The following is a 15755-nucleotide window of genomic DNA, read 5'->3' as shown; positions in this document are numbered from 1 at the left end:
TCCTTCTATCTCCAGCCCACTAGAAAGCACCATATAATGTGAGTTTGAATATTCAATTCTGCTATACAAGATAAGAAGACAAATGGGATGATGACACTCACAAGAAATGTTGAGCATCTGGGTGGCTCAGTCGGTTAATTGTCAGCCTTCAGTTAGGTCATGATCCTAGGGTCCTGGGATCAAACGCTGCATCAGTCTCTCTGCTTAGCAGGGAGTCTGCTTCTCCTCTCCCTCTGCCCCTCCCCCCTCCTCTCTCTCTCTCAAATAAATAAAATCTTAAAAAAAAAAATACTTTGGTTTGTATTTTTTTTTTAAGATTTTATTTATTTATGTGACAGAGAGAGCCAGCGAGAGAGGGAACGCAAGCAGGGGAGTGGGAGAGGAAGAAGCAGGCTCCCAGCAGAGGAGCCCAATGCGGGACTCGATCCCGGAACGCCGAGATCACGCCCTGGGCCGAAGGCAGACGCTTAACGACTGCGCTACCCAGGCGCCCGTGGTTTGTATTTCTAACATAATATATTTTTTCAAATTGCAAGCGTTAAGTGGTTATTTTGCCATTATTTTTTAAGATTTTATGTACTTATTTGTGTATTTATTTATTCATTTATTTCTTTGAGGGAGGGTGAGAAAGCACAAGCAGAGCCTGACATGGGCTCAATCCCACAACCCTGAGATCACGACCCCAGCTGTAATCAAGAGTCAGATGCCTAACCAACTGAGCCCCATAGGCACCCCTATTTGCCATTATACCATTGCCCATAGTATCCAAAACTGAGTGTTGTACCCAATAGCGAATAACTGATGAAGACAAATATGCACAATACATTTTTAACAGGTAATATATATTATAACAATACCATTTATTCATACCCAATTAAATAATTTCCTTAGTATTTATAATACCCAATTTGTGTTCAAATGTCAACAATTACCTCAAAGTTTGTCTTATTAAAGTTACTTTGTTCAAATCAGAATCTAAACAAGGTTTACGAATTGTGTTTGGTTGATATAATTCCTAGTCTCTTTTCACTTATAACATTTCTCCATCTTTATTTTCCATGTCATGTCATTTAACATGTTTTTCTACCTTCTGTATTTCTCACAAACTAGAAGTTAGATCTAGAGACTTGGGCACATTTTTTTTGGTAGGTGATGACAATGGCACTTAAGCACGTGCTTGCGTACATCTTTTTTCTCATAGTTTTATTTTGAAGTACAGCTATTTCTTTCTTCTTCTTTTTTTTTAAAGAATTTATTTATTTATTGGAAAGACAGAGAAAGCTCACAAGCATTGCGAGGGGCAGAGGGAGTAGCAGGCTCCCCATTGAGCAGGGAGCCTGATTCAGGGCTTGATCCCAGAACCTTGGGATCATAACCTGAGCTGAAGGCAGACACTTAACCGACTGAGCCACCCAGGTGCCCCTCTCCTCAAACTTTTATTTCCACTACATTTCTTCTACAGAATTTTATCTTTTATGCTTGAAAGTCTTTTTTAGGCTTTCTTTAAGAAAGCATATATGGAAGGCAAGGATCTGGACATTGATTTGCTTACAACTATTAATGCCCCTTGGAAAGCCCCAAGTACTGTTTTGTTATTGGTAGTTAGTACCCCAACTTGAAGACCATTAAATCTTTTCTCTTCTGTAGCTGACACATTTTACCTACTGTGTGTGAGCGCATCAACTTGATGAAGTGTCTACTATTCTTAACCCTTTATTACAAATGAAACTGATTTGTATTTCTGGTTATGTAACTTGTCCAAAGTGTCACAGCTAGTAAGTGGGCAGTGGGGATATAAACCCAGACACTCTGGCTCCAGAGTCCAGGCCTATAATCACTGTGTACTTGAATGCCTTTTTTTAAAAAAGTGTGGAAGAGCAGATCTAGGGGTGGGCATGAGTGAGAGCTTATATTCATGTAAAATGACTAAGAGATGGAAAGTAAAAAAATAGTGGTTTTTCAGCGTGTAAGTATAATAAACTATGTATGTGTTAATAAAACATAAGTCAGTGTCTTTACCCATACTTTGCAAAAATACCATAGTAGTGTCAGTCAAATTAAAATTAACACATTTTTATTTCTTTAATTTCTAATTAACAATTAGTTTTCATTTAATTAGTAATGTGCATAAATGTTATCTGCAAACTTATTGTATTCTGCGTATTCTACTTAACCTGTTAATATGTTCTACTTTTAGTGAGGATAACACTGTTTTTACAGTAATATTATAGAAGAAATATTACATTTAATAATGGTAATGATTTCACACTTATATAATTCATTCCACCAAAAGGCATCCTGAAACTGTTTTACGTGGAAAATAAAACTATACCCATCACTAACATGGTTGCCTCTTTTAATGAAGATTAGGATTGTAATAATGCATAAGTAAAAAGTAAAACTATTTCTATATTTCAAGAGTTATTTTTGAATAGTGTGGTGCAAATATTCTTAGTTTTTAATAATTGGACTGTAAATAAACACACCAGGGCAGTCAAACGATTTCATTCTGCAAGGTAATTTACTTTGTATACAATCACATAATTTTGCCTTGCTGTACAAAGCTAGAGTTTTTCACTTATAAGCATTCCTCAATTAGGAAGACTCAACCTATGAATGAATTAACAAGCGTGGTTGTTATGGAAGCCTGAGAGGAGAACCTCGTCCCCTCTGCTGTGAGAAGCTTAAAGGGAGAGGAACAGTGTGAAGGCCAACAGCCCTTTGGTCTTCAGTTGGACTACCAGAGGAGTGCTGGGCAGAGAATAGCACCTTTTCTTTTTAAACTATGGAGAAAGAGGTACCTACCTAACATTTCATGAACGTCTAGCATGTGCCAGGCACTATGCCAAATGCTTTCACATTCACCATTTTATTTATTTAGTCCTCATAACCATGCAGATAACCAGTTTTGCAAATGCGAGGATTAAAGCTCAGAAAGGCTATAATACTCAAGGTCACATAGCTAGAAAGTGGAAGAGAAAGACATGATCTTATGTATTATAGGTATGTATTTCTCCATAATACTTGTGAGTTTAAGTTATAGTTCTTTCATTCTTCCATATGCTCAATTAATAAGTCTAGCAACTTGCTAACTAGCTAACTTGCTTTTCTAGAAAGCAATTTAGTTCAAGGAATATCAGGAGTTTTGGGATTAGATTCAACTGCAGACAACAAAGACCCTCTTTCAAGTCTTTGCCAAGATTTTATCACCTCAATGAAGCCTATGCTGACAAACCTATTTAAAATTGCATCCCCGGGGTGCTTGGGTGGCTCAGTCAGTTAAGCGTCAGACTCTTGGTTTCAGCTCAGGTCATGATGTCAGGATCAGAGGATCGAGCCCTGCATCTGCTTGTCCCACTCCCTCTGCTCTTCTCTCTTTCTCTCTCTCTCTCAAATAAATAAATAAAATCTTAAAAAAAAAAAAAAAAAGTTCTACACCCAACAGCTCGAACTCACAACCCAGAGATCAAGAATGGCATGCTCTACCGACTGAGCAAGCCAGGTGCTCCAGGATTATACCATTCAAAGACTTAGATTCATATTTTTGTTTTCCTTTAGGCTTTCATCTCTGGGTGTTTTTTTTTTTTTAATCATGAGATCTCACATTTAGCAACTACTGCATAGTCTAGAACATGATGAGAAATAAATTGTCATTAATTTCCAGCCTCAATTTATAACCCTGGAAGGTTTTATCTTTTAAATTAAATAACATTCTTCCTCATTTTTAGCTGAAAATGGCAAAAAGAAAAACAAATGATCATGAAGCATCACTTTCTCAGTCTTCTTTATCACCCTTGACTAAAGCCATGGAGGTATCACAGCAGAGCAACGGTGAAGGCACCATCAATGGAGATGCCATTCACCCAATTTACAAACGTATTTCAAAAGATTTACCAAGGTAAGAATATTATTTCAGCAGCTTAAATTGAATCCTGAAAGAGATAAAGTGCTTACAGAAAGTTGTCTATGTAAATGCTCAATATTTTGTGGAGACGATGTCAGTAATAACTTGGAGATATGATGAGCTATGAAAGTTGTTGCCTGGACTGGAGCCCTTCAATTTCTTTTATTCTATGGGAAGAAAAAAGGTAGATGATGCAATAAACAAATTATTCCTGAAGTTTGACTTGGTCAGTAGCGTAATGATAAAAATGATAATGGCAGAGCAGATAATATTTGCTCTATGCCAGTCACCGTGCTTAACGCTTAACCGGCATTGTATCTATTTAGTTCCCCAGACAACCTTGGGAGGAATATAAGGCAGGTAGTGTTTAAACATTTCCGTTTTACCAATGAAGAAACAAAGACCTAGATACGTTAATTAACTTGACCAAGGTCACAGAGCTTATAGGTAGAGAAAGTATGGTTTGAACCCATGCGGATCTAACTTCACAGCCAGAACTTTTAACTACTATATTCTACCACACTTCTCAGAAATGCAAAGCAGAGGTGACACAGGTTTTTTTTCCTGTGTTTTTTCTCCATTAGAAAGTGAAAGAATGGGGGCGCCTGGGTGGCTCAGTCCTTAAGCCTCTGCTTTCGGTTTGGGGTGTGATCCGGCGTTCCGGAATCGAGCCCCGCATCAGGCTCCTCCGCTGGGAGCCTGCTTCTTCCTCTCCCACTCCCTCTGTCTGTGTTCCCTCTCTCGCCGGCTGTCTCTCTCTCTGTCAAATAAATAAATAAAATCTTAAAAAAAAAAGTGAAAGAATGAAAAAGTATCTGCCAGGTGTGTGTGCGTGTGTTTTAAAGATTTATTTATTTATTTTAGAGAGAGAGAGCACACTGGGAGGGGTGGAGGTGGTGGGTGAGGGCCAGAGGGAGAGGGAAAGAATCCCAGGCAGGCTCCATGCCCAGCACAGAGCCTGCTGTAGGGCTCAATCTCACAACCCTGAGATCATGACCTGAGCTGAGACCAAGAGTTGGACACTTAACTGACTGTGGTGCAACCTGGGCGCCCTTATCAGATTTTGATAAACTATTGACTGGCTAAATGTGACGTCATAATCTTAACATTAAATAGAAAACATATACTATAAGAGCAAAAGAAAATATTCATAAATTAAGAATTATGTTAATCTCTTATAAAAATGCCAGGTTACATTTATATCTTTAAACAGTTTGTTTTTTTGTGTGTGTTGGTAAATTTAGGTGAAAGTGAAATCTAGACTTTTAGCTAATTTTTGTTTTGCTTTATTCCTCTGACCTCTGAGTCCATATTAGCAGTGTCTGAGTTTATTTACACAGTGTACTAGCTATATGCCTAGGTAATTTTTTAGAACATCATTACCCAGTATAGTTACACAGTAGAGATGTCAGTTATTCATGAGAGTGTTCTTTCCCATAAGACAATGGGAAATAATTTCTAAATTGGATTTTTAAGTATTCCTTTCTACAAATGCCATTTCTAATATAATGTCTCTTTACACATTTTGATTCCCTTTAGAATTTATTTTTACCAATTTTCCTTTTTAAAACAGTACTACATTCACTTTTTATTTCAACTATCTTTCATGTATTTTTAGATTCCTTATTTTTTTGTTAGAGTTGACTATACTTTCATTTATACAGTTTCTTTCTATTTTCTTCTCATTTTCTTTCTTTGATTCTGATTCATTTTAACTCTGGCTTTATTTGTCCTTTTCTTAATATCAGTCTTTCTTTTCATGTGACACCTTCCTACTGCCTGTTTTTTTATAGTTTATTTCAATGTGCTACTCATATTTCGTTGTCTGAATCCTGGCTTCTTTTTGTCACTATTACCTGTTACCATCAACTTTGATTATGATGTACCTAGAAAATAAAGTAGGTTTTTTCTTGGTAATCGAATGGAAAGTCAAAGACAATGCCCAGAGATTTTTTACTTTCATGAAAAAGAAAATGATGAGTTTCAGCCCGAAGGGGGTCAAGTTCATAAAGGCTAATGGTAATCTAAGATCCGTTGGCATTAATATGATTATCAGAGAGAGGCAATTTTCTCTATGAGTAAAGACATTTTCCCCCTGATTGAGGTTAAAACTTTTCTTGTTTCATTCTTGTTTTCCTTGCCACCTTTCTTCCAATGTCTTTGTGATCTTTTTATGAGAAATAATTATTAAAATATAGTCAACTTGTTATTCCTTTATGTATATCACAAGAGATTATGTTTCTTTTCACTAAACACACTGTATGTTTTACAAAATATGCCCACATGTATTAAATCCATTCATTGAAAGCCATACAGTGACTGGTCACTTTATTCTCATATTATTACCCGATGCTATTAATTTATTCTATATTGTATTCACGTTATCCACTCTTCTCCTCTCTCTTGTGTTCTTTCAATGTTTTTCCTTTGTCACTCTGTTGTATTTGTTTGTAACAGTGAAAACTACTGTGCCAGGATCCTTCCCCCAGCAAGAAAACTAATCACCAAAAGTGTAAATAAGTTCAACATATTGTGCCAATGAAGGTCTGATCCTCCCATTTTATGACCTACCACTAGGAGGTCACATGACTGGGAATATCTAGCCTAATTCCTAGGGCTACTTCCAGGAAGGCAGCACAATAAGAAATGTTTCCTGCTTAGCTGTAGTCTGCTGTATTCCCAGGTGACCTGGAACAGGCACCAGCCTTTGAGACATGGATGGCAGAATTAATTATTTATTGATAACAGGTATCTATGGACAGTTCTGTTATATTTATGGAAGGTATTTCTGAATGCTGAGTAGAAGATTTCAAAATTACAATTGCATTTTAAAATTAAGAGAATGTTGTAAAAAAATTAGTATCTCTTTCTACCCCACACATGAAATATTTTAATGATTTTTAGCTGATGATCATCTAAGGATGTAATTTCACAATTTTTATAATAGAAAGTTATGGTATTTTTTAATCCAGCTTGCAGCTGAGTGTGTTGCCAACTCTTTCAGTTCCCTGTGGGAGAAATTATTTTTAGTACATTAAATAAGGACTTAAATCAGTTTTAAAAGTAAATTACCAATAATTTTTTGTTATCTGTTATACTGGTTGCTTTTTCATAGGCAAATCTTGCTTTCAGGGAAACTAATAGCACCTAAACCATTCATTCACTTTTTTATGTCATTTTAGTTATCTTGGATATTTTTTTACTTCCTTTTTTTTAGGTAATCTCAGTTCCTAACATGGGGCTTGAACTGTCTAGCCCGAGATCAAGAGTCTCATGCTGTGCTGACTGAGCCAGCCAGGTGCCCTGGATCTTGGATATTTTTAATGAATCTTAGATTATTTTTTAAATAGAAAAATTTGATCATATTTCCTTTTCCAGGGACAGTTTAAGTTTAGCAATTTCATCATTCCAGAGATGAGCTGTCCATTCCCAGCATGGAGTAGGCAACAGAAGGGAGTGAGGAAAGACAGCAGCAGTGAAAGAAGCAAGGAAACACCTTCAGTGCTCTACCTTCATTCTCAAGAAATCACACTTGGCGTAGTTCATAACTTTTTTTCAAAATTTTTTCAAAAACAAAATCTCTACAGATCTAAAGATTAATATATTATTTCCTTTTAAAATGCCAAAAGACTATATTTTTTCCTATTGAAGATTTACATTTCCTTTGGAAATGTTGTGTATGATATCTATAACCTCCTCCAGTTTTAGATTTAAGAGTACCTTGTTTTTATTCCTTCGTACTTTTGCATAAGCAAAAATATTCTTCTCTTCCTTCGGGTGGGATGATCCTATACTCAGAGGGGTCCTTTATCCAGAGAAATTGCTCTTCTTGTCTAGAATTTCCTTCTGTAAAAGTAAACAAGTTTAATTTAACAAACATTGACTATCTCTTATAGGGTATATGTGTAGTTTGAACACAATAAATTGTTTATTATTCAATCCTCGAGTTGCAAATAAAAATTTGAGATAGTGTTATAAAATAACTAGAAATTGCTCTGCAATTGGGATACCCTTACCTAAATTTCTAGGCCAAGCTAGAAATATAATTTCTTCTGCTGTTGGAAATAAAATCTGGGGGGAATTGTTCACTTTTATTATCACTTCCATTATTTACTTTCTACGATGTTTAAATCACATTTTTTCAGTAATTGTAGAAAGTTATTTATATCTTTAGGTTATTCATTTCATCAAGTTGGAAAAAGGTTATGATGAAGTTTAATGAAATTTTTGTGCTTTATGTACTCCAGGGATTTTATAACAGGTTTCATTCACCAAACATATGTGGGGTTATTTCTTTTATCAGTTGCATTTCAGTAATTTAAGCTGGTGATTTATTATTGAATGTACTTAGGGTCATTTTCCCTTATGTTTACATTTTCTTATTTGTATTTATTCTAATTAGAGAGTTTAAATACCATTAAAATGGTAATAGGATAAAAATAATTTTTACAAATGATAATATTAAAAAAAACATAACCCTTCATGAAGGTTTAAATGCCATAAGAATATAAAGCAAGAAAGATACGCTTGTCAAATATAAGGTATAAATAAATAATTTAGATGAAAATGGTTGACTACATTTAACAAAGAGACTACCAAATAATGAGGGGCTAAAGAATGGTTGTTAGATTTGATGTACTTCATTGTATATTGTAAGTAATTGCTATCCATAAAAAATCTATGGCTTCTGTATAAGAAAAAGAGACATTTTGACAGCCAACACTGGTATGAAGCGACAGCAAGTACAAATCCTTGGCAACTGTCATTATCTTGCTGTTGAATTCATATCTAAACTGTGTGATGACTTAGACTTGTGTGTTTGTTACTGAGCCATGATTGTCAAAGTAGCCACACTTCCTACTTATGAACAGAATTATTAGCCACATGCAGATTTCTGCCATAGAAATCTAAATTCACAAAGGATGCTTTGTGTTTCAAAGAGCAAGGAAATAAAAATCTCTTATGTCATTTTTATGCTTATGCTGAAGTTTCTGGTGAAATGTTCCTGATTAAGTAAAAGTAAAATGTTTAGAAAATAACATTTTAGTTTATACTTTAGTCATTATAAAATCAGTAAAGATTTTTAATAAAACAAGAAGTAAAGCCAGTGTGATTCAAGAGCTGATTGTATGTTAGGCTACTATTAACACAAAGTAACAGAAAACTCAACTGAAAGTGACTTTGAAAATGAGGAAAATGCGGAAGAAGTCATTATCTTACATTACAAGAACCTCAGATGCAGAGCAATTCTAGGGTTAAATTCAGTACTTCAGCAGTGTTTTCAAGAGCCTGGCTCTTGGATCTTTGCCTCTGCCATCCTCAGAATGTTGGCTAGATCCTTGGGTATGACTCCTCCTACATGAAGGATGGCTCATTACATGTTCACTCAACAGTGTCCAACTAAAGAAAATGGATATTTGATCACTTATCTCTCTCTCTTTTTTTTAAAGATTTTTTTAAAAGTAATCTCTACACCCGATAAGGGGCTTGAACTCACAACCCCTATATCAAGAGTCACATGCTCTCCTGACTGAGCCAGTCACGTAGTCCTATATTTCTTTTTATTAGGGCAAAAAACCTTTCCCCAGACAACCTTGCCTTATGTCTCATTGGCCAAAATTGGATCACAAGCTGATTACTTAACCTGTAAGGGACAAGGGAAATATAATTACCATCGTTGGTGTTAGACACTGAAGATTTGCCCCCTGGAACTGATCAGGGGATAACTACCATGGGCATATAAAGAGGATGAATCCCTAACTATAACTGAAGCTATTCTTTTAAGGAAAAATCATTGGAATAACTATTGAATAAATAATGTTACCTGACAGAACTCTTGGCCTTGGCTTTATTATATTTTACTTCTAAAATTGTGTTTTTCAGTGGCATTTTTGTGACACATTTTGGCATGATGTCATAATTATCAAAGAATAAGTCCCACGTATCAATCCCTGGTTGAATTCTAGTAGACATGTAAAAGATATAAAACAAAGATCTTACCCTTGCAGAGTGGGATATGAAATCATGTGAAATCACATAACAAATCACAAAGCAAACATTTCAATATGCAAACTAGTACACCAGTTCATACAGGACCTGGGGGGATAATTTAGAATAAGGAATGACTAGGATTTAGTAGGGTTAAACTCCTCTCATGTGTCTTGTCAGTTTGAGCAGCTTTGTTGAGGCCTCTTCTATTCCTCTAACCCCTGAATTTCTCCCTCATAGTAACCAGGACTTTCCTTTACGGTACTAATCACAGTTAGTAATTGTAAATTTATATGCGTTGACTATTTGTATAACCTTTCTCTCTTCCACTATGCAATTATTGTTATTATAGAAGGAGTTCTAGAAAATGTAAGCACTGAGTTTAGATTAATATTGATTAAATACATTGAAAGATGTACAGTAATGGGTATAGATCAGCTGAGTGAAACCCATTGACAAAAGATTGGTAAGAACTAATGAGGGCAATGTGGTGTAATTATAGCTGAAGGATATTACAGAGGAGCAATAAGCAGCACCAACTGGTAGAAGTCCTTGAATAGGAGATTGACAAGTATGATTTTATTAGTTTTCCTCAAATTTCTATAAAAAGCCACTAAGACACACTAATGCAATTAAAGCAGAGAAAGGAGAAGAAAAATTGCTCTTGTCAAAACTATAGTTATACCCTTAAATCTTACATGGTCTATCATTTTCTGTACTCCTCTCTCTCTTTTTTTAAAGATTTTATTTATTTATTAGAGAGAGAGACAGCCAGCGAGAGAGTGAACACAAGCAGGGGGAGTGGGAGAGGAAGAAGCAGGCTCCCAGTGGAGGAGCCTGATGTGGGGCTTGATCCCAGAACACCGGGATCACGCCCTGAGCTGAAGGCAGACGCTTAACGACTGAGCCACCCAGGCGCCCCTGTACTCTTCTCTGAGCGTATTTTCTTAGACTTTTGGACCTCAGATCTTTGCTTTGTTGTTACTTGTGAAGTAGAAATTATAAACCAGATTTAACAAAAATTACAAAAAGTAAAAGATAATTAAATTGTAGCCTAGAATATCAAGGGAGCTATAAATTCTACAATGTATAAGATCTATCCTTGACAATCTTTTTGATTATGATAAAAAGCTGACATGTAGACGAGGTATGGTAGTGTTGAGATTAGTTAATCTACTAATATACGTTTGAGCTTTGTAATTCTGTAATTTAGCCATATCCATTATATCATGTAAAGAAATTGTTTAAAAGGTTCATTTACCAGGGCTCCTGGGTGGCTCAGTCGGTTAAGTGTCTGCCTTCAACTCAGATTATGGTCTCGGGGTTCTGGGAGTGAGCCTCCTGTTGGGCTCCCCTGCTCAGCGGGGCATCTGCTTCTCCTTCTCCCTTTGCCCCTTCCTGCTCCCTCCCTAACCTTGTGCGTGCGTGTGCACGCGCACTCTCTCTCTCCTCAGCCCTCAAATAAGTAAATAAAATCATTTTTTTGAAAAAGATTCATTTACCTAAAGTGTTACAATTTTTAATTAACTGATAGTTTTTATCCATACTACTTTAAGGTTAAATTTGACATATTTTTTTAAAGATTTTATTTATTTATTTGACAGAGAGAGACAGCCAGCAAGAGAGGGAACACAGGCAGGGGGAGTGGGAGAGGAAGAAGCAGGCTCCCAGCGGAGGAGCCTGATGTGGCACTCGATCCCAGAACGCGGGGATCATACCCTGAGCCGAAGGCAGATGCTAACGACTGAGCCACCCAGGCGCCCCTAAATTTGACATGTTTTATTTCATCTTCATCTAAGCACACATAAAATCCTTAAAAATATACATAGTTTAATATACGTAGACACATCTCTTCACATTTTTTTGTTCTTTTTTATGACCTAATTTCTAAAGAATTATTCAACTGCTAAAAGAAATAATGTTTTCCAATAACTGAAAATAAACTAATTCAGAAGTAATGTTGCTGATGTTGTTTAAAGGAAACATACCAGAACATTTATATCCAAGTGAATATCTCCTCCTTTCCTCCTTTAAAATACTCTTTAGGAAGTAATTTATTCTAATAAAAATGCCATTTCTCAAAGCATTTTTTTTAGTTCCTCTCAGGATTTGTTATCAAAATCTGTGGCATACTCTTTAAATATCCTCTGTACTGAATGATGACAAAATTCAATCTTAAGTACTTGTATTTAAATTTTCCAGAAAATAAAAGATCAGAATCCAAATTTGGTATAAAAAAATGGATAATGAAAACAGCATAATTATATAGCTAGTGTGATAAGCAGAAATTTAACATGGCCCCCAAGATTCCCACTTCCCAGTGTAAATGGATGGTGTAATTCCTTCCTCTTGAGTGTGGGTAGGATTGTGAATATGATAGGATGTCACTCCTATGATGAGGTTACATAATAAGGTAAAAGAGATTTTTTGCAGTTGTAGTTAAAGTACAGAATTAGTTGTCTTTGAGTTAAAAGGAAATTATCCTAGTTGAATCAGATTAACTCTTAAATGAGAATTTAGAGGTCAGAAACAGAAAAGTCAGAAAGGTGAGTTTCTATTGCCATCAAGGAAGATGATTGTCACTATGAATTCTACAGCTATAAGGAACAAAATTCTGGCAAAACCTGAATAACCTTGGAAAAAGACTATGAGCATCAGATGAGATTATAGCCCCGCTGACACCTTGGTTTCAGGTTTGTCAGATCCTGAGCAGAGGGTCCTGCTAAGCTTTTCCCAGACTCTTGACCCAGGGAAACCATGTAATAATAAATAGGTATTGTTGTAAGCCAATAAATTTGTGGTAATTTGTTACCCAACAATAGGAAACTAATTGAGATAGGTAGATGATAGATAGATAGATAACAGATAGATATTTTTTAAGAAGTTATATCTTAAAAGTAGTGTGATTAATATTCTTGTACCAATCTAATATAGAATTTAGGTTTTAGGCTGGGAAAAAAAATGCTTTTTACCAGTGGTAAAAGAGTAAATAACAGTGATGAATTGGAATATTTGACAGGAATTGATAGCATTTTAGCATTTTAGATGGAGGACATAATCAATGAAGTATAGTGATTCCAGCTATCAAATCTACCAGGGCAAATGTGAATGCACAGGAAGGAAATTCATTCCTATATACAAGGGTAGCATAGAGAGTGGCACCTGGGTGGCTCAGTCGGTTAAGTGTCTACCCTCGGCTCTGGTCATGATCCCAGGGTCCTACGATCGAGCCCCGCATTGGGCTCCCTGCTGAGCAGGGAGCCTGCTTCTCCCTTTCCCTCTGCCTATAGCTCTCCCTGCTTGTGCTCTGTGTTAAATCAATAAATAAAATCTTAGGGGCGCCTGGGTGGCACAGCGGTTAAGCATCTGCCTTCGGCTCAGGGCGTGATCCTGGCGTTCTGGGATCGAGCCCCACATCAGGCTCCTCCACTATGAGCCTGCTTCTTCCTCTCCCACTCCCCCTGCTTGTGTTCCCTCTCTCGCTGGCTGTCTCTATCTCTGTCGAATAAATAAATAAAATCTTAAAAAAAAAAAAAAATAGAAATCTTTAAAAAAATAAATAAATAAATAAAATCTTAAAAACAAAACGCAAGGGTAGCATAAAAATCTTACCAAAGAAGGAACAATTTGAAATTTGTATATTTGTGGATTGTTTACAGGTATAATGAAAGATTTATAGTAGAGACACATCATAGACTTCCAGGACAAGATAATAAGACTGATATAGAAATGTTAAAAAGAAAATATGTGTTATAAAATTAGCTCAGGTCCCGGAATGTGGTAGATAGCCTCAATAGTAAGTGAGGACAAAGTAAGGTTATTTTTTATGACAAAGGATGATTTCCTAAAGCATTGTTGTAGGAATACCACATGGTATTCCTACACCAATCCATAGAGACTAAAGATAAGCCAATAAACAAAAATGACCCTAGTATAAAACTAAATTCAGTATCATTTGGGAAAAACAAAGTCCAAGGAAACCACCATTCAGCTTATCAAATTTTATTAAAAAACAGTTGAAACAAAATCTATATTTTAAAAGAAATGATGATGTAAATTTTATGTTATTATTATTTGTAAGAAGCAGAGGGAGGAAAGGATGCAAAGCCTCAAGTCCATGCAAGGCAGAATTTTGGAGCTGAGTTCCCTGCATAAAATCAGGACCCATGAAAGATAGATACACCCATCCATGAAAAATGGAATAAGGAAGTATAGATCACCAGCCCAAGGAAGCAGCAATAAAAGGGTATGATATGTTCTAAGGTTCTTGCATTGTCTGGAAAGTAATTAATTAGTACTTTATATTAATCTTTAATAAGACAAGGACTCATATTGTAATATCTAGTATTTCCATTAAAAGTAAAGTTAAATAATGTAGGGCATTCAACCTAATAGAAAGGAAAATGAAATAATAAAAAATATGTTATTTAATCTGAGAGAAAACAAGAAAGGAATGAAAAGGAACATAGAATACATAGGAAAAATAGAAAACAAATTGTGAGATTATAGACGAAATTCTCAATTAAAAGACAAAGACTGTCTTGGTGAAGGAGATAACTATGTGAATATAGAGTACAATTCTTAGAAGACAAAAACTTGGGGGGAAGATAGCTATGTGAAGATGTATATAAATCTAGAGGTGGAAGGAAGTTCACTTTAATAAATCTGAATGTCATGGGATTTCTAAGAAATTTTTGCAGAGGAGGCAAAAGGATCTTTCAAAGAAAAAAGGTGAAGAGAATAAGAGAAAGAAAAACAAATAAGGAGCCTACAATTATGGTGACTTAAATACAGTCTACATGTTAGAGTTCTATTTAGCTAAAGAGCACCACTGGTTCACTGCTGCTAGTGTAGGTCTACGTCCTTTGCCCACCTCTCCAATCACACAATACAGTGTCTCTGCTTATCTTGGTATAGGAGACAGGCCATGCAAGTCCCCTGCCAAGTATGGTTTCCTCTTTGGGCACGGATCTGAGAGTCCATGTTACTCGAAGCCCTCTGCATCTTATCGTCCTGCTCTCCTGTCTATAGTTTTTGGGCTACTGAGGAGTATTTTCCCATCCACAGGTTTGCCAGTGGTTTACAAGATTGCCGAGGTTAAGAATTCTATCCAACAGGGTGTTCTAAACTGGGTAGTGATGCAGTTAAACTTTTGGGGGCATTGAATGTGAGCCATAGAGAGTCTCCAGAAAGTAGTGTGGTACAGGAATGAGGAGATACATAGAGGAATTAGCAGAACCCATGAGGAGTGAGGAGAGGAACAGAGGTAGGTTAGGCAATAACGATGTAAGAAGAGGAAGCAGTTAGGCACAGAAGGATAGATGAGGTTGTGGAGTCAAAAAATGTGGCACTCTACTAGAGTGGTAGTTTTTGTTGTTGTTTTGTAATTTTTAAGTAAGCTTGATGCCCAACATGGGGCTTGAACTCATGACCTGGGGATCAGGAGTCACTGAGCCAGACAGGGGTCCTTGTTTTTTAGTTTTTTAAGTTGTGTATAGTTAACACATAATGTCATGTTAGTTGCAGGTGTACAACATAGTGATTGGATAAGTTTATACATTATGTTATGCTCACCTCAAGTGTAGCCACCATCTGTTCCCATACAATGCTATTATAATAATCACTTCTACGGCAGTTGTTCTAAGTCACTAGTATATTCTGAAGAGCAATGAATGGTCTCTAATTCTCTTTTTGCCCTGCTGGAGTGGTTTCATTTTCTTTTTTAAGTTTCTGTGTATGCTAGTAACAAGCTCAGTCACCTGAAACCCAAATGTGTTTGAGCTGAATGGTCCCAACGCCCTCATTTCCAGCATTAATTTAACAAACCATGTGTATGGGTTTAATTTCCTTTGTAGGACAAGTT

General features: G+C 36.1%; 1 protein-coding gene across 1 annotated transcript in view; it reads left to right on the top strand.

Moving 5' to 3' along the window:
• Positions 1-15755, top strand: part of DCDC1 (doublecortin domain containing 1) — a 419738-nt gene that overhangs the window by 14520 nt on the left and 389463 nt on the right. Inside the window, exon 2 of the mRNA XM_045808577.2 lies at positions 3729-3898. Within this exon, the coding sequence (XP_045664533.2) occupies positions 3735-3898 (164 nt within the window). The 5' untranslated portion in view covers positions 3729-3734. The remainder of the gene's footprint in view (positions 1-3728; positions 3899-15755) is intronic.

This window comes from Ursus americanus, chromosome 24, assembly GCF_024610735.1.
Source record: "Ursus americanus isolate L20-20 chromosome 24, mUrsAme1.1.p, whole genome shotgun sequence".
In the NCBI taxonomy this organism is placed as follows: Eukaryota; Metazoa; Chordata; class Mammalia; order Carnivora; family Ursidae; genus Ursus; species Ursus americanus.
This window is presented reverse-complemented; position numbering and strand designations above follow the sequence as displayed.